Source organism: Nelumbo lutea, chromosome 1 (assembly GCF_056320005.1).
Source record: "Nelumbo lutea isolate HS-2025 chromosome 1, American lotus-T2T, whole genome shotgun sequence".
Lineage (NCBI taxonomy): Eukaryota > Viridiplantae > Streptophyta > Magnoliopsida > Proteales > Nelumbonaceae > Nelumbo > Nelumbo lutea.
In genome coordinates, this window is record NC_142684.1 from 216,390,833 (window position 1) to 216,410,644 (window position 19,812).

The following is a 19,812-nucleotide window of genomic DNA, read 5'->3' on the forward strand; positions in this document are numbered from 1 at the left end:
AGACCTCAGCTTTGAGAGTCTCCAAACCCAATGGGACCTGAATACAAAGCGAGCACCTTCCCATCCTCATCTCTAAAAACCCCTCCTACACCTGATGGACCTGGATTTCCCTCACTACTTCCGTCAAAGTTTAGCTTTATAAGTCCACTTCCTGGTGGTGACCACACAGGACAAACTAAAGAGTGGGCAGGAGCAGAATTTGCCACCTCCAGCCAGCTATTCAGCAACATATCCGTAGAAATATCAACAAACAGGTCCAAGGATTTCAACCAATGTACCACCCTCACTATTACTATTTCTAAGGGATTCTTTACTTCTTTCAACTTCAAAGAAAATTCTGGTGTTCTTTTCCTCCCAAAGAGTCCAGTAAACAGCAGCCCTCACACATCTCCACATTATCCTTCCCCTTTTGTTTGGCCAACCAAAGAATGATGGGCTAAACAAACTTTGGATGTTTGGCAGTGGGGTCCACTTGCAACCAAAAGAGGAAAGAAACCATTCCCAAAGATCAGTAGCAAAGGGGCAAGAAACTAATAAGTGGTAGGAGTTTTCACCATTAGCTTTGCAAAGAATGCGCCAATTCGGAAACAAGCACCAAAACGGCCTTTCTTTGGAGTATGTCACAAGTATTACATCTTCCAAGGAAGGCTTCCCAACAAAAGGCTCCAATCCTTAACTGGAAAGTTTTGTGAAAATGAACTGGATGAAGGCAGAGGGAGTTAGGGTCCACAATCTCTTATCCCTTTCAAAGGGATCCAACACCAACGGGTCTAAGATCTGCACCAGACTCACGACATTTTCAACCTCTACATCCCTTAAGCCTCTTTTAAGCCCTAGATCCCAATCAAACCCAAAATTAGACTGAGAAGGAACTAAAAAACTAGACACAACCTTGCCCTTAAACTGAGAGTGAAAACAAGGAAGGGAATTGGTCTTTCAAAGGTATCTCACCCACCCAAATGTGCTCCCAAAACTTTACTTGATTCCTAGAGTAGAGGTCATACCTGATGTGCTACAAAAAGGAAGGAAGAATAACATGTATAGATTTCCAAGGAGAGGCACCAACAGACCTTGTCAAAGTCCTAGTGTCCCAGCCATCATCTGCCTAACCATGATTACTCAAAATTACCCTCGTCCATAGTTTATCCCTCTCACCTCCCAACCTCCACAACCATTTCCCCAACAAGGCTTCATTTTTCCTACGTACCTAAACCTAACCCTCCATCAGCCCTGCTCCTAGAGACTAGTTCCCAATTCACCATGTGATCCTTCCTCTCCTCCCCTGGTTCCCACAAGAAGTCTCTCATCAACTTCTCCAAACTCCTACTTATCTTCACTGGGATCCTAAAAACTAAGTAATATACAAGCAAACTAGCTAGTGTAGACTTAATCAAAGTAATTCTTCCACCCAGAGATAAATAATTCTTCTTCCAAGAGGCCAACTTCTTAGCAAATCTATCAATTACGGGGCTCCAAAATCTCTCTTTCCTTGGGTTATCCCCTAAGGACATCCCAAAATAGTTCAATGCCCATTGAGACACTTAATCAAAGTAATTCTTCCACCCAGAGATAAATAATTCTTCTTCCAAGAGGCCAACTTCTTAGCAAATCTATCAATTACGGGGCTCCAAAATCTCTCTTTCCTTGGGTTATCCCCTAAGGGCATCCCAAAATAGTTCAATGCCCATTGAGACACTGTACAACCCAAAGCTTCAGCCCTCTCTAATATAGCTCTCTCTTCCATACTGATCCCCACGCCACACAACTCTTATCAAAGTTCACCTTCATACTTGACATTTGTTCAAACACTTGAATCACCAACTTCAAGTTTTCAACCTATCTCACATCCTCTCCTCACAAAACAGAATTGTATCATCAGCAAACTGTAAGTGGGTGATAGGAATGCTATCTTTTCCAACTTTCCATCCCCTCACAAGACTTCTTGAATCTTCTTTCTCAATTAGCCTCCCCAACACTTCAGCGATCAAGGTAAATGGAGAGAGGGGGTCCCCTTGTCTAAATCCCCTAATAGCAGGGAAGTGATCCACTACCTTTCCATTTACCAAAATGAAGTAATGACAAGTCTCTATACAACCTAGGATCCATTTACACCATTTCTCTCCAAAACCAAAGCAATCCAACACTTGCATCAAAAAAGACCAATCAACCACACCATAAGCTTTCTCAAATCCAACTTGCACACAATCCCTTTCCTCCTTGTTTCCCGCATATCCTCCACACACTCATTGGCAATTAGAATTTGATCCACAATCTACATATTTCCAAAAAAGCCCCTTGATTATGTGAGATTAGCTCTGGAAGCACCTCTTTAATTCTTCTAGACAGAACCTTCACAATGATTTTATACAAGCTATTAATCAAATTGATGTGTCTAAAGTCTCTTGGATGACTTGCTCCCACTTTCTTTGGGACCAAAGCAATAAGAGTTGAGTTCAGCCCCGGATTTATGGGAAAATTCAAGAAACACTTTAAGGATATCTTGCTTTAATATTTCCCAACAGTCTGGTAAAAAGCCATGGTAAAGCCATCTGGTCCTGGTGCTTCAGCTCGATCCATTGAAAAAATGGTTTCCCTTATTTCCTCCAACTCAAAATTTCCTTCAAGCCACATCTTCTTCTCCTCAGACAATTTTAGCCAATCTAACCCTTCTACCCAGATTTTATGATTTAAAGGCCTTCTAAATAAAGACTTAAAATGCTCCACAAAGGCCCTAGAAATCTCATCCTATTGAGATATTGACACCCTATTTATCTCTAATTTAGAAATCAGATTTTTCCTTCTTATACCATTGGCCATTGCATGAAAAAATTTGGTGTTTCTATCACCTTCTTTCACCCACTTATGTCTAGACTTTTGCCTCTAGCTGACTTCCTCTTTGAATGGGATGTCTTCTAGTTGTTTCCTAAGCTTCCATCTTTCTTGTTTGTCTCACTTCAAAATTGCCACTCCTTTCTTTGGCATCCAACTCTTCAATCTGATTGATCACTTCCTGTTCTCTCTCTTCAATCCTTCCAAATTGTAGAATATTCCAATCTTTAATCTTCCTTTTTAACTCTTTCAACTTTCAATGAAATTTCAGCCTCTCCCAAATAGCACTTGGGCTAGTGTCATTCTACCAACTCAATAAACCCAGGGTGAGACAGCCACATGTTCTCAAATCTGAAAGGAGTGGACCCTCTAGTACCAAGATCCTCTCTCATTAAGGTAATAAGCCAATGATCTAATGTTACCCTAGGCAACGTTTTCTATTTGTGGGACACTGACATTCATGTTTTCTTTTTGTGGGACACTGACATTTCTTCCAAAAGCAACTCTTTGAACCTTGCTCACTAAAAGAACAGAAAATGTTCCATAGAACTCACCGTCCCTTCCAACATTTTCAGTAATGCTTGTTGGACGCCCTCTCCTGATACATCTCTACTAAGGTTGAGGCTCTCAGCCTGCAAGCACGTCAAAAAAGACTATATAAGAATAAAAGAAAGTAAATAAACTAGCACCAGATTTCTTAATCATTCAAATATGTTACGAAGACCTTTTTGGTAATTTTATCAACTTCATCTATGTAGACAATCCCCTGCTGGGCAGCTGTTACATTAAAGTCAGCAACCTGAGATTAAAAAAGAAAGGCCACAAAATATACCATATTATGAAGAGCCCATATTCAGCATAAGAAAAGATGTTAGCATGTAATTCATATTGATCCAAGAAAATTAAAACACAGGATAGTAGGAGGTGTAACTCATGCTGCATGCTTGAGAGAGCAATGGACGGCCAGACTGGCCAACTGAACTCACTCAAAATGGAGCCAGGCACAATCTAGAGCTTAATATAAATGGTGAAATGCCTTGTGCAATAAGATGAATTAGGGCAACGCTTTGACTGAATTAAAAAGAGGGAAAAGAAAAGGCAAGTATCAATTTGTTAAATAAAGGCCTCAGTTGGATCATGTGTTACATAGATTCCATCATTTAGGGGCTACTACTTAGGCCCTGTTCGCTTTTCAATAAGTTATTTAACCGGGTAAATGCACTTACCCAGGTAAGTGTTTTCTAGGAAAGAGTTACCCAGGTAAGTGCATTTATCCATGTTCTTTTATTTCCCATGTAAATAAGGCAATGACCATTTTAGCCATAAAAATCCATTATTATAAGGGCATTCTTGTCCCATTCAAGTGTTGGCAACTTTCCCCCAAGGTGGGAAAGTTATTTACCCACATAGGAGATGGGGGTAAGTGATACCCAGGAAAATAAACTTTCCCTGGTCCCCACATAAATCTGAAAAAAGAACATGGGATTCTTGGCCAATGGGAAATAAAATCCCATTGACCAGCTTCCCCCCTCTCAAAATCCAGAAAAAAAACGCCCCCTTAAATGTAATGGTAAAATCTTGGGCTAGCAAGTGTGAGAATGAGGGTTCAAGTCTGATGGAAGCCACTATGTTCAGAAAAAAAAAAATGCTAAAGGTTAGGATAGGAATGTACCCAGTCTGCCCCTCCCAAGGCCCCAGATAGATGGGACCAACATTGGGTTATGGCCTTTTTGGGTTCAATTATTTCTCTAACTATACCATGTACTTTCCTCTCTATTTCATTCATTGATCCAACAGTTGAGAGGTGCCTTCAACATGGAAGTGAAAAATAAGCTGGTGCCAAATTTTCATGAAAAGATCAGAGATGTTAAAGGAAAGAACAAGAGGTGGCACCTTATCAGATTGGTTTAATTGAATGAACAGGACAAGATCAAAGTTTTAGGAAAAATTGATTGATGAGTCATTTTTATTTCCCCTTTTCAGGGGGTTGGGGGAGGGTGGGTAAGACAATTGACTTAGATAGCATGCCATAGGATACTTATGGACAAAAAATGCAGCAGTTCATACTTTAAGAAGTTTTATTAAGGAATAACTTTAGGATTGGGGAACCAAGTGGAAAATGAAAAGCATGTAAAAATTTAAGTGAGCTGTTTTGTTGCCTTGAAAGCATGTGAAAGTCAAACTCCCCCCTACAAATATGTTTCATAATGCATTTCCTTTACTTTTTTCTTTTTTCTGACTGGTCTACACAATCCCTACCAAACATCGAAGTATAGTGATGTAGAAACCAGAGGCCATGATAGAATGTTTCAGAGTAAAAATAATGGATATAAATAGATAATGAAATAAGCAATACATGTGATGCCAACATTATTAAAACTCCCATCTGGCTGAGGTGAGAAACCAGCCTGATCAGTGATCACCAAGTAACTTAGAGATTAATTTTAACAAACCCCTTTATAGGGTTGGCTACAGAAATCCCATTTCATCATTCCACTATTTCAAGGATCATATTCATTATTAAATTGTGAACCATTAAATCATTTCTTACCACCTCAATCATGTGCATTTTTTGCATGCCCACATTCTTTTAGAGCCTTTTAACTTGCATTGGATCATTTCTTCTTACTGATGAACTTGATAGTCTTATGTAAGGATCCACAAGCCATCTAAAGTCTACAATGCATTCCCTCATTTCAATACCTATGAAATATGAAGGTTAATAATGGATACTCTCATTTTTAACCCTATCATTTCTAGTTTTTCCACTCACCCCTCTCAACATACTTACATTTGCTACAATCATTTTTTTGGACAAATTACTTCTTAATTGGCTGGAACTCTGTTCCACGAAACTTGTCGGACTTATAGCTGTCTTAATAAAAAATTTTGTACCGCACACACACACATTTATATTCTTTTAATCAGTATATGTATACATATATTTATGTATAATAAGAAAGTTACATGAATTGTTATATAGGTTTGTTAGATAGTTTTGTAATTAATATTACATGCAAAATCACCTAGCAATCAATCTCCAAGCCCTCATGGAATGCTTGGGCACATATGACAACACTGCAAGATGAGGATAGCAAAGAGCAGAAGTTCCTTTGACAATAATCAATAATACTTTGATAGGATATGTGAGAGTTACCGCAAGAAGCTTGTACAATATAGATTCCACATCTTCCCCTACATATCCTGCCTACAAATAAAATTGCTCTGTCAAAGCTCAAGTCAAATTACTTACTTTTTCATCGAGCATTTCAAAAATTACCCAACTTGAATGAACATTATGTTGAATTTGATAAACGTGAAAATGCAGAACCAAGGCAAATTTGTAATCCAGTTCAGTTTTGCAGTTCTTTGGTAAAAATGCATCTTTGTACTAAAAAAAAAAGTAAAACATGTAGGTTCTAATCTTGAAATTCATGTTTATAACCATCACAACCAAGCACAATACAAAATTTATCAATGCAAAACCAAAGCAAGTTTGCATTCTCACTTTTTCACCAAATTTGCTTTTACATCAATATATATGCCTTTTGCACTCTTACCAGATGCAGCCTTAAGATCCAAAATTGAAAATGATAAAACAGAAGAGCACAAAATTTATTTCAGCATTATGAGAAAGGAGGAAATAATTTGACATATGAAAAGGAATTGTTAAGTAGGGTGTCAATGGGGTGGGCCTGGCTAGGTCCTTGCATCCCCAGACATAGATACTATCAAATGGACTGGTTCTGGGTTTATCAAGTCCAGGTACAATATAGGGGTTCCAGACCCACCAAATAATTGGTACTAATCAGGTACAAGAAAACCATCAATTCTTCAAAAGAAAAAAAAAAAAAAAACTAAAATCTCAACTAGATTAAACACATAAAGTTAAAACTTATGGAAAGAGGTTGATCTACTTCCCTTCTACAAAAGTACAAATTACAAAATTTGCAAGTTCATACATTTATTAGGCACCCATCATCTCAGTCCACAGTTGGACCTAATTCCTAATTAATTTTAAATTTATGGACCCGAAATTTTCCTGGTGATCATATCCCATGTTTGTGGACCCAAGCGCTACTAATTGGGATAGATATGGGAATGGCATTGTCTCTTATCTACAAAAGTATCCCTGTTCAGAGTGGTCCTCTCAAGCCCCAAAAAAGATAATCTTATCATCAGAATCGACTTTATATTCCCAAGCAGGGAAATTAGCAGCCATCCATTCCCTTCAATAACTGAAAATGGACATAAAGGTAGGGGAAGATCTCTCAAATTACAATTATTTTGAGAGTTATTTGTACGAGGAGCATTGGTATCTCTGGATATCAGGTCTCAATTTCAACTTTACCACAATATTGAACATGAATCGACTTCGCTGTGACAATGTATGTTCTTGCATTTTTTTATCTTGTTATGAATCCAAAAAATATATATAGCATAGGTATTGACACTTTATTTGAAGTGACTTTTCTCATGGCATACTGTCTAAAGGGTGTAACATACTACCATTTTCTGTTGACTTCAATTTGGAGCTTGAACAACACATTATAATAAGTGTTGTCACAAGTGCCAGCACAGGTAGACTATTTTAGGTGTCTCCGTAACAATGCCTAGTAATATTTTCTTTTGATAATTTAAAAGAAATTTTATTCGAAGGAAAAATGAAGGGTCCAGACCCTATTACAATGAAGGGAGAGGACACAACCTAAACAATGTCTTAGTAATATAAACATCAATTATTAAAAAGAACAAAATAGCTCAACTTACCTGAGTTAATGTTGTTGCATCAGCAATAATAAAAGGAACATTCACCAACTGTGCCAAGGTTTTTGCAAGTAAAGTCTTCCCTGTCCTTAAAACAATGTTAGAAGTGCATAATCAGACCAGTAACCCAAGAGACAAAAGCATATTCATTGTAGAATTCACTTTTTCTCCTATAACCATAAGAGTGTAGGACCATCATTCGGTGTAAAACATGGGCACATCATCCATGCATCATGCAAAGTTTAAAATTGTCTCAAACATGGACCATGTAGTCTTGTTATTCACTGCCTACAGAAGCCATAAACTCCTATAACACAGGAGCAAGTTTTTTTCTGCATTATAAGACAATTTCTACTAATTGATAGTTCACTTTAGCTTTATCTATTTTATTTTCTAGATGCAAACATGCTCCAAACATCAATTAAAAAATTAGAATAGAAAAAACAGGGAAAAGTAAAAAACAGAAGAAAGGAAATGATAGATTAGAAAGTCATAATTTATGGAATAGCTTGTTTATGTTTCTTCGTTGTTTTTAAAAATATTTTTTAAAGATTAGAAACTGCTTTGAATATTCCAAAATGTTACAATATTTTGATGCAAAAATATATATTTCTACTATGTCTAATATTTTTAAGCAACCAACATTTTTCACTGAAACCAAATTTTCAAACCTTTTCCAACATTCCAAATTAACGATGGTAGATACCTGAGCCTGTTGGGCCCATTAGAAGAATGTTACTTTTCTCAAGCTCCACTGAATCACTATCCATCTCATCCCTTTCACCATTATCTAGATCTTCTGTGGGCCTAAAAGTCAACATTGATGTAATAAATGTTAGAAGCTGGTAATGGTGAAAGAACAACACTAACACTTGATTTTTCAACCAAAAATAGAAGTGAAAAAGAATTTCTAATCCATATGGGAAGCAGGGCATCTGAAAATATAAATTTCAAGTACTTGTTTGTGCACATAAAGACAGACTATTAAAATTGTAGGCAATAGGTGGTTTGGCTGTTCATATTTGATATTTTCTACCTAGAAAACCTTCTGGGATGAAAAATTTCCAGAAAAAAAAAAAAAAAAAAGATCTTAACCATCCTAATCCATTGCATATTATTGGAAAGATAGAAAAGAAATGGAGAAGCCACAGAAGGACAATACAGAATGGTTATGGTGATCAGCTGATTAGATTTTTTTTTTTTTTTGATAATTAGCTGGTAGGAATTTTGGAATACAGTGTAGTTCATCTAATAGAGGGTCCACCCACTGGCTAATGTAAACATATTTCATTGGTAAATTATCCTAACAGTCAATTCAAGGATATCTTACTTTTCCTCATATGCAATATATAATGTAAATTGAAATCACAAAACAATAACCAAAAGGAAAGGTTGTAGAACCATGTATGCACTAACCATTTTCGTAAAGACTCGTAATATATCCTTTTGTAATGGTTGTAAACTGCGACAGAAAGCACCTGAATTCAAGAGATAGAGTTAGGAAGAAGATATACAAATAGGCTTTTAAAGCACAGAAATCTGGAAATTAAGAATATCAATTCACGCTTGCACAAAACTAATCTTTCCAGATTAAAGAGTAAACTCCTACAGAACTACAGTAAACTTTCCCTTTGAACCCGCTTGTTATGCTCTCTAGGCTTGAAAAACAGTTGAACCAAAAACTGACGGTCAACAAGGCAATAGAAGCAATCGAAATACCTCTCACAGTTTTCAGAACAAATCAATTAAGGGAAAATCCATGATATGGAAAAGATATGGTATGGAAAGAGTTTTGACCAATCAAAACCCACCCATGAATTTTGATAAATCACACCATGTTCCTAACCACGTTTAAGATTCTGTGTTATTGGTCAGTTGTTTTTCAGTTATCATATCTTTTCCATATCATAGTCGAACCCATCAATTAAATATAACGTTGCAGCCAAGAATGTAATACAGAAATTTCCTTGTGGAAACGTAACATGATACCCGAGACATTGAACAGGGTAAAGATGACACCTTTTTTCCTATATATAAAACCATGTTGAAAGATAAACCAGAACTTCAAGCAAGATCCATGAGAGAGAGAGAGAGAGAGAGAGAGAGATTACCTTTTTCGCGCGTTCCTGGCCAATTACAGATTTGTCGAGCCGTTTACATATCTCCTTCGGGGTCGGAAAGTGGTCGCCAAAGTTGGCGCCACCCCAACAGCCATCCTCTAAACTCGAGCCAAACGCAGCTCCAGAACCAGAACCGGGAGTCACTCCACCACCGCGAACCAGGTTTGTGTTCTGGGGAACCGAGCGAACTGTAAGCCCATCTCCAGAGGGTTGCCAGTACTCAGGAGGTTCCCCATAAGACCTCAAACTATCCGGAAGACTACTAGACTCCTTACATCGCTCCTTACTGAAATCCGATACAATTTGTCGATTATCCGAACGTACAGTGCCCATATTGACAAAATCCCCCTGAATGGAAACCAACTTAAACGAACAAAAACGGTACGGTGTCTTGGTGGGAAAATCGTCCCATTTTCTCCGGTACTTGCAGTGAGTATTGAAAATTCTACCAACATGCATGTGGTTCAAAACCAAGTACCTGGACTGGGAGACTGTTCTGAACGCCGCTTCTTTTAAGGATTTCGATCTGAAAGCGGCAGCCATGGCCCTGGTTCCTTTATACTTTTCCCTTCTTTCCCAAAGAAGAAGCAAAAGAAAGCTAATACAACAGGGTTTTGCACTTCATAGGTAGGGTAAAGACGAAAGCGAAAAATAAAATTTGTTCTGGTTTCGTTTTGTGATTACAAGTTATCGCACAACCCGATAATCCGAGTTACAAACTGCAGACACGATGAAAATCCACAACATACACAGACGGCAGAGTTCAATTATGGAGCCTGCAATTTATACAGGATTCAGTGTTTTCGGTCTGAGATATTTTCATAGACTTCCATTTGACTGAACAACTACAGACGATGATGAGAAGGGTAAGAGGACTGTCTAGTGTCTACGGTCATAATTCAGGAATTCGTGGTAAAAATCATGATCATGCGCCTACACGATCAATCTGCTGAGTTTGATCAGTGAACAGGACTACGCGATCTCAAGATTCTCAACCATCGGATTGATTACAATAATGGTTGAAAAATACAAATCGGGTTCCGCCGAGCAAGGGGTCCACAAATGATAATTACCCAGTTGCGTACGTGATCATTATAGGCTATTTCTATCATAGTCGAACTCCCCATTATGATAAGATATTAAGATATCATACATTTATTTTACTCATCCTTCGATATACCGGACAAAAGAAGATTGTCCCGTAATACGGTTTCTCGCGTTCTAGAGAAACAGGGATGTGTTTGGCATGGACTTTTGTTAAGAAAAATGATCCGATTAAACGGAAGATGTGAACCAACGGCTCACTTTGAGGAGTGAAGAAAAAAAAAACTATTATAAAAGCATTGATTCTTGCTGCTATGAGATCCGACTTTCTATGGCTTTGATTTATCATAAGGGGGGTAAGGTGCCATTTGACTGCTTGGTAAAGATTTTTGGCTGGTCATAACGGAACGTTGAATCAAATCCTTTCTCCATCATGGTTTCGGGTTATTAGGTCTGGGGGATGGATTATTCCGTTTATACCTTCTTCATTGATCGGGTAGCCCAACAGTTGGATTGGTTCGAGTTAGGCATGTGGGTTTGGACTCGGACCCATAACATTATGTTCGGGCTTTCTAATAAATGTTCAATTTAAGTTCGAGCCCAATTTGATAATTTATTGTATAACAAAAAATATATTTTATATAATAAAATAGTATATATGTTATATATATATATATATATTGTTCTTCTTCTCTTTTTTCAAATGATTATTTTTGAGTTTTGAGGTCTTTTAATATAAATAAAATAATTTTATTGAATAAAAGAAGATAAATCTTTTTCTCAAATTTCTAGTCAGGCTTCAAACTCGGGCCTGAATGTATTTAATATGGAGACAAAACCAGGCTCATCTTGGCCCATGAACAGGTCTAACTCCATTGTATAGTCCCATGGAGCCACATACAAATAAATAAAGAATACATGGAGGTGTTAACTATGTTTGGAGTCCACATTCTCTTTGAGTTTACAACAACCACATCTCACAATGCAATAATCAATTAAAATGACAATCATCGAATAAATGTTTTCCTTGGAAAACTACAAATAGACCCAGTGCAAGTTTCTAAATTCTATTACAAATCTATAAACATTCAAAATATCAAATACCCCACTCTATAGAGGAGATACTGGCCCATGAATTGACATCAATTCTGTACACAATTGTACTTTGAGCCTAAAAATTCTAACCATGGGCTGAACCGTCATTCTCCCTTATTTTGGCAATTACGGGAATAATATTTTGGGTGGATATCATCCTCACCCAGCAAAAGATGCGTGATTCATAGGGAAACAGCCTATAACTAATAACTTGTCCACTGTCTTTTTCTTTGGAACAAAATATCCAGGAGTGTATACTGTGCACACAATCTAGCGGTCATTTCCTCAACTCCGTGGATTACTTGAACAAACTCCATTTATGTAATTGTACCATGATGTGGACAAATCGCTCTTCATCTACTAGTCTCCTCAGCTTATCTGCTTATGCAATTTCAATTTCAGGTGATGTTTCATGGTAAAACAAAATTTTTAATCAATGACCTGTTGCTCCACCTAATTAACAAGTTATGAATCAAATATTAATTATCTTTTTTTTTCGTGTTTTTTTTTGTATTATTATTCAAATACAAATATTTGTCATGTACTCTGATATTCATATATTTTTTACATTATTTGAGATGTATAATATTAAGGGAAAATTATAGATTAGTATCCTGTATTTTGGCTTAGCCTTTTGGTCTCCAAATTTTTAAAATGTGCTAATTCATTAGTTAAACTTTCAAAAGATGCAAGAAGATGCATTAGAGATGTAAATTTTGGGTGTCGAATTTTGACAATGCTTGTATTAAACAAACAGCATGCAGGAGTTAAAGGTTTCCAACCCTGACATAAAACAAACTGGTTCAATTGAACTGGGTTTGGGTTGGAAGATGATAAATCTGAACTTTCAGTTTGGCTGGTCAGAGCTTGGTTTGCGAAATATAGTCCAAATGGACTCATATTTGGACTTGTAGAAGATCCAGACCCATGAATCAGGAGCAACTAATGTAGCCGTAAGAGCCTGCAATTGCTGACATGTATTCGGATGCACCATCGTCAACCACGAACTTAGCCAAACCAAAATCAGCAACATGCATGGGCTTCAAAGCTCGAATTCAGAAGAACGTTGTTAGACTTGACATCTCCATGGACACTATGAGAGGAGAACAGTCATGGTGTAGATAGCACGGACCCTTGGCAGCTTCAATGGCTATCTTGAATGATTTGGCCTTGATATATAATTGCTGCGGACCTGTGGTGGCAAACACCAGGGGCAGGGAGCATATCAGAAGAACAAGAGCAAAGATAAATTTGAAATCACCAGGGGCTTTCCCGGGTTTGATCATTATTGTAGTACAAGTGCACGGGTGGTTGAGGAGAGAGACACAGATTCGGGGGATGTACAGACGCTATCCAACTTCCGGTACCTTACCTGATAAATCATTGAAGAGAAATACCGCCGGAAATTTCAGGTTGGATGGAGCCAGAGAGGTTCTTCTGAGTTCTGACTCTTTGGTAGAAAAATCATACAGCCCCCCATTGTCCCATGCACTGCCCAGGCGCCCAAGGATACACACCACAATTCCCAAGATGACGGTACCTCTCGTAATGAATAATCCGCTGCAGACTTTTTATTAGAAATTTATCTTCAATAAATTGTGTTGTTCGTTCTAATAATGTGGCCGCTCATATATTGGTCAAATATGCCCTAATTATCAATCACATGCATAATTGTGTCCATCTTTCTTACATTACGTTATCCTTTAAAATTGTAATTACAAGCAGTTGAATTAATGAATTTGGTTATGAGGCACTCTGCCTTACAACCTATTAACCTTAAAAAAAAAAAAAAAGGTATTGAGCAAGACAAATTGCTTTTTTTTTTCTATCGGCAAAATTTGGACATTTCTATGGTTAGTTAGATAAAGAAAATTAGATGAAGAGCTACCCCTGTCTTGCAGTTCCTCAATTTTTTCTATCAAAAAAATAAAGAAAATTAGATTATATTCAATGGGTATTTATGTCCTTTCCATGCCATTTAACAGCTGATTAAAGATAAGTATTAAATTGACACATTTCGGAAATTTAATCACTAGATTGGTAGATTTTAAAGTTTGGGAGTCAAAGTGAGACTAGACCCAAAATATAAGGTACTATACATTTTTTCCTAATATTAAAGATGTCCAAAACCCCTGAAGAACCAATTGGCCTATTTGATCCCAACTGTTGAAACATGAAACCATTGATTTGCGACTAGGGTTGCATGCCAATTGGGCAGGACTTGGTCCAATCCAATATTAGTCCATGTACTTGCTAATTTGGATTTCAAGAGGGCATGGAAGAATATGTCACTTCATATGCATCGGAGAGGAAAATTTTTTGTACAATATACAAAAGCAATTTGTTAGCTGTAAGGATTTCTTCTCCAATAAAATCAAGTGTGCTACAAATGTTTGTCTCGATCAACGGAGTCTAATTAACTCTGCAGAAAAAAAAAAAAAAAAGTTCCGTTGTTTTAACTTTTAACACAATCATCTACCACTGATTTGGATAAGCTTCCCTGTATTTTGCATCTTCCCCCGTCGGTTGTCTTGCTGTAACACCCGTTGCAGTTGCACGGGTTTTCAGGAGTCTCTGAGACAATCTATCTTTAGCCGTTACTTTCTTACGCAGCATTGATGACAGTGTTTGTTTCTTCTCTCTAACTGCATGCTTACTCCCACTGACCACTTCCACATCTCCAAAGATTTCAGATCGCGAGGTTGACGTAATTGCAGCGTTGCATAGAACCACTTCATTGTGTTTGCGAACCTTGGCAAGCTTTGCACGCTTTATCGATTGTCTATCATTTTCCTTCTTCTTTGCTTCCTCCATGTCTCTATCCCGCACATTCTTCACTGCCTGTTTCATCAATTGTTCAACCACTTTGCTCCCCAAATCAAGAGTTTCCTCATCAGTTAATGGATTTTCATTGATAGGATTCCCTTTGGCATCTCGGAGTATGATGGACCCATGAAATGGGCAAACTTTCAGGTCCCTCCTCTGACAAAGTCCACCTTTGCTCAAAGGAGCACGACACGGTTGGATTTCAACATGTGCTTCTTTGTATAGAGTTGCTTGAACATTCAACTCAGCAATTTTTTCTGCTGGAATAACAGCATCATAGTCTACCCTTCCCCAGTGACCTTCGATCTCCAGTCCTCTCTGGTTAGCCAAAACATCTCGATTTGATCCCCAATTGTCAAGGAAAGAACCCCAAGTTATCACTGGAGCTTCAGCCAAAAGCTTCCTCCTGAGATATGCTGAATCGGATCCATTTCCTTCATCATCCAAGAACTCCCCTCCCTTCAATTCTTTACTGCAGTCGGTGTATTTGTTCTTTCCATCATTCATAGCTGAAGTACTGGGAAGATGTTCACTTGCCTTTCTTGGTATGCTAGAATTCCCATGTTCATACACTTCTACCTTGCCCTCCTCCCAAAGAACCTCTTCCTCCCGATCCCCAGTGCTTGGAAGAGTAAGACCCGAGTGTTCACATTTTTTCTTCACTGACATAAGGTGATTTCGAATATCAATTAATTCTTTTAGGGTAGAACCTCTGAATCTTTTGTCTTCTGGTTCAACCCTGACGAAAACAGAGATCCATTCTTGCACAGACACCAACTGCCTCGTCACTAACAGCTTGTACAGTTCCCTCAATACATCAAAAACCACTTTATTGTCACTGTTTTCCAAAACCTTTTCCCCTTCTTTCAATGAATCAAGACGGATTTGCTGCAAAGCAGAACAGCGGAACTCTTCAACATCATCTTCCTCCGTGGTACATGTTGGCATGCATGTATTTTCTTTAGTGCTAACGATATCTAAGCATTCTCCTATCTCATCAACTGTAGACTGTATTTCAGTCCTGATAGAAGAAAGATTTTCCCTTAGGATTTCAAACTTTTTCAGTAATATTTCCCTTGACCTAGCCTCTCTTTCCTGTCTCTGTTGCTGTAACCGAGCTGCATTTTGCTGAAGATTTGGGAATTGAAACCGCAGGGTGTTTTTCAAGTAGTCAAACCCTAATCTGAGTAGTCTGTAATGAACCCCAAATGCCACATTCCACTTCTCCAAAAATTCTATAGCTTTAGATCGTAGAATGAATGCAATTGGAGCAGGTGCAGGGCGTGGCAGGTTCCTTCTGAATCCAACACTCAAACAGGAGGGACCTAAATAGCTTCGATCTCATGAACAGTTGATCAACTATAAGAAGCGCAAGGTATCTAACATGCTAAGGCATATTATTCAAAATTAAATCAGTAAACTGTATACAAATATGAAACTAGAACAAATTAAAAATCTAATTAATGAAATGTAATTTCCAGTCTTCAACAGTTAACACTTTAATAAGAATATCACTAGTTAAAGTTAATACATTTCTCTTCCTCTGGGTTTAATGTTTAATTTAGCCAGAACACCTTATTCTTAGAGTTTCAAACTTGAAGCTCTTGTTCACAGTTCAAAGATATGGAAACCAAATCCTACAACATTAGTGTCAACCCAAGAGTAAGGCAATACAATACTAAATAACCATGAGAATATTTGACACCCTAAGCTTAAGGCAAGGCTGAAGGAAACATAAAAAGAATCAATTTGGCATTCCTTATGAAGAAGCCTTGAGGTCATGGTTCAGATATAAATGACACAAGAAACAATCATATTAAAATTTAAATTATATCTTTTAATGCAATAAAATATAAAAAGATAGTATACATGATAAAATATACAATTTCTACTAGGCTAGGAAATAAAATTAGTTTAAATAGAGCTTCTTTCTAAGCTCTGATAGATTTCATCTGACATCTGATTGCAATGCATTAAATGGAATTAGGAAGACGGGATCTCCTGAAGCGATCAAATTGGTGGTTCGTTCCTCTGACGACCACATTTCATCTGACATCTGTTGAGTTGGTTGCCTTCTCAATTAAGGTATTCACCTTCCCTCCACTCTCCCCCATTGCTTCTTCAGTTTTTCCCTTTCTCCTCCGAGACCGCAGCGGAACACACCATTCGCAATTTCGTGTCAGTCGAGTATCTCTGTCTCATGATCTGATCCTCCGACGAAGACCGAGGGATCACATAGCTTATCTGATCCATCGGACAATATGACCGTCGGGTGTTACTAATTCCTTTTGAATAGTGATAATCCCCGATCTGACGGTATATAGTGGTGTACAGAAGGATTACATATATTATATATATCCTCGCGTAATCCCAACGATCCAATCTTTTGGACCCGCACAAACTAGCGCCAAAATCCCAACTACCATAACTGCCACCGGTATAATGGGAGTTCGGATCTGCTGACCACGATACATTCCTGGACACGCGCATCATGCCGCACACCGCACATCAGGAACATTGGTTATACTTTAAAATATCGATATTCCCAATGTATAACTAGATGCACATGTCCAGCAATATGTTGTGATCAATAGATCTGGACCCGTATGATGGTATCTTCTGAAGAGAAGCTTGGTCCCCCCAAAAAAGCATAAATTGCATATTAGTATCCTCTCATTTGGGTTTAGTCTCATTTTAGTTTTCAAATTTCAAAACGTGTCAATCTAGTACTTGAACTTTCAAAATGTCCCAGTTTAATCATTATCGTTAGTAGTTTGTCAATTATTTATATCACGTGTTGACATGCGTGACTTAAAATTTTTGAAAATATCAAAATTATCCTTTGAAGTAGGACATTATTTATCATCTTCTTCCTCAAAAATCAAGATTGAACCAAAGCAAATTTGGGCATTGGGATGGTTGATAAAGAAAAATAGATGACACTCAAAGGGCATTTGTGTCTTTTCACCTGCCACTTAAATGGCGGTTAATGCTTTTGGACTAAACTAGGATATTGACTGGCACATTTTGAAATTTGGATATCAAAGTGAGACTAGGCCTAAAGTATAGGTACTAATATGCAATTTACCAAAAAAGAAAGAAGATATCTTTTGAAGAGAGAGAGAGAGAGGTATCAAATTTATTAATTTTGTCAACCTATGAATTTGTATTTCCTTTTTTCTTTTATATATTGTCAGATATTTATTTCAAACTCAACTAGTGTGGAAAATAATAAATTAACTAAAGTACAGACATGAGATGAGAAGCAACCAAAAGAGCAGATTTATGTGATTCAGCTTATAGCCTATGCACACAGGGACTGGGGATGGAAGAGCAGACTGTGGAAAATGGCAATAGAGGATACAAAGTTGGATAAACCCCAATACACACCCAAAAAGCACACACTCTCTTCTCTTCCGTTCAAATGCCAAATACAAATGAGATACATATTTGAGGAAACCCTAGAAACATAGCATATTTGGGCCAGACCCATAAACAGAAAATCATAAAGTGGGTTGGGTGTACTCCCATAAACTAGAATCTGAAAGGTTTCTTCAAATCAAATATCAACTTCAAGCTGGTTGCGCTAAATAGAACGAATGACTGTTATACCAACAGTTAGCACGCCTACAGTTCTGAGTGGTTTTAATGGTTTCATTCCCGAAAGGCATATTTCATGACACAAGGATGAACTCAATTGTTCTTGGGTTTCAGAGTCATTTCTGATTTGAAACCCCAATTCTGAAAGTCATAATCTTATTGGAGTCAATAGTTGTTGATACTCTGGGGTTTGAACTGATTTGTATGGAAACATCTTGCTTCTAAATGCTATTTTGTTTCTTCATGTTTCTGTATGAATTCTGATGAGTTATGGGTAGCTTATCTTTTCAGGTCATCAATTGGGACTTTGGGAGTGAACAATGAACGTCTAGTCTCCAAGCTTCAACCACTGGAGAAAGCAGCAGAGCTTGTCAAGACTTTTGACATGGGCCCATATAACAAAGCTTTTCCATAAAGTTTCTGCAACATCTCTTTGTCATTGTGTATTCCCAATGAACAGATCCAATCACTGGTTTCTGATCCATTACAAGCCACATTCAAATCCTGATATCCAATCACTGGTTTCTTAGATTTTTCCTTGTTTCCAGAGAATACTCTTGAGTTTCAACTATACTGATCCAAAGTATGGATTGCACTACACAAATATGATTTTCTTGTCGTTTCTTTGAACTCTTCTTCCTCTTCCATTGGCATTTACAACTTCCTACTGCTTGTCACAGAAACTAGCTGGTCTTCACAAGGCAGCCCCTTCATTAGAGAATGCTGCCAATTTTAATCAGAGATTTGTTCAACATGTGATTCCTAGTAAACCAATAAAGGGCACTCCATTGAAGCCTGGTGTCCCAGTTCCAACATTTATCTTCTCTCTGTTTAACAAGAATCAGGAAATTAGTGCACCAATATAATAGAGAAGCACTTGGATCTGCAGATCTGTTATACACAAATGGCACAAGAAAGTATTGTCTCCGTGTGCCAAATATCCAAACTCGGAAGTTAGTAGTAGATGGAGGAAGATCTATCAAATTTCAGAGGAGATATGTCTAGTACCATTTGACTGTGGAAAGACACAAGATTCATTCATTCTTAATTTCTGTTCTTGGGGTGTGGACAACAATTCCAAAGAATCTTCTTTCATTTTCAAGCGTCAGGAAAGCTAAGAAATAAATATGTCTGTCAGTGCATCTGCAGAGAATAATGTTTATATAAGTTATGCTGACCCACTCCAAGTTTGACAACTAGTTAAGAATTGAACTTGAAATCACTCTTACCCATGCATCATACTGCCCTTATGGTTTCAAGATTGTCTTACACCCTCAGGGTCAAAGGTTCAAGTGTTGGTAGAGATGAGTGAGAGGAACCAAATCATAAGAGCACTAACTCAGTACATCCAGATTGTTTCAATGAATTTTGTTAATATTTTTCTCCACTTTCTCTGAATTATCAGATGAACCAACCTATACTGATTTCCAAGTGCTATTGTGCCCTTCAAAGGTCATCATTCAAAGAATTTCAAGCTGACTTCTGATGGAGAGACATGACCTGAGTTTGGAGTTTCAGATTATATAAAAAT

General features: G+C 37.6%; 1 protein-coding gene and 1 pseudogene across 3 annotated transcripts in view; both read right to left on the reverse strand.

Moving 5' to 3' along the window:
- The window catches only part of CLPX (CLP protease regulatory subunit X), a 28,321-nt gene extending 17,717 nt beyond the window's left edge, over positions 1–10,604 (reverse strand). Inside the window, exons 1-7 of one of the 3 annotated variants that reach the window (XR_016104685.1) lie at positions 9,708–10,589; positions 9,013–9,074; positions 8,303–8,403; positions 7,600–7,679; positions 5,987–6,037; positions 3,554–3,628; positions 3,384–3,461 (exon numbers count right to left, since the gene is read on the reverse strand). Coding sequence is in view for 2 of the 3 variants with exons in the window: in XM_088963131.1 (XP_088819257.1) it covers positions 3,384–3,461; positions 3,554–3,628; positions 5,987–6,037; positions 7,600–7,679; positions 8,303–8,403; positions 9,013–9,074; positions 9,708–10,259 (999 nt within the window). In the remaining variant the exon portion in view is untranslated. Of the gene's footprint in view, positions 1–3,383; positions 3,462–3,553; positions 3,629–5,986; positions 6,038–7,599; positions 7,680–8,302; positions 8,404–9,012; positions 9,075–9,707 lie in introns of all 3 variants that reach the window. The other 2 variants (XM_088963131.1, XM_088963132.1) reach the window with 2 other exon arrangements.
- Positions 10,605–14,330: 3,726 nt separating this feature from the next.
- Positions 14,331–16,934, reverse strand: LOC148880973 (UV-stimulated scaffold protein A homolog pseudogene; annotated as a pseudogene).
- Positions 16,935–19,812: the final 2,878 nt, after the last annotated feature.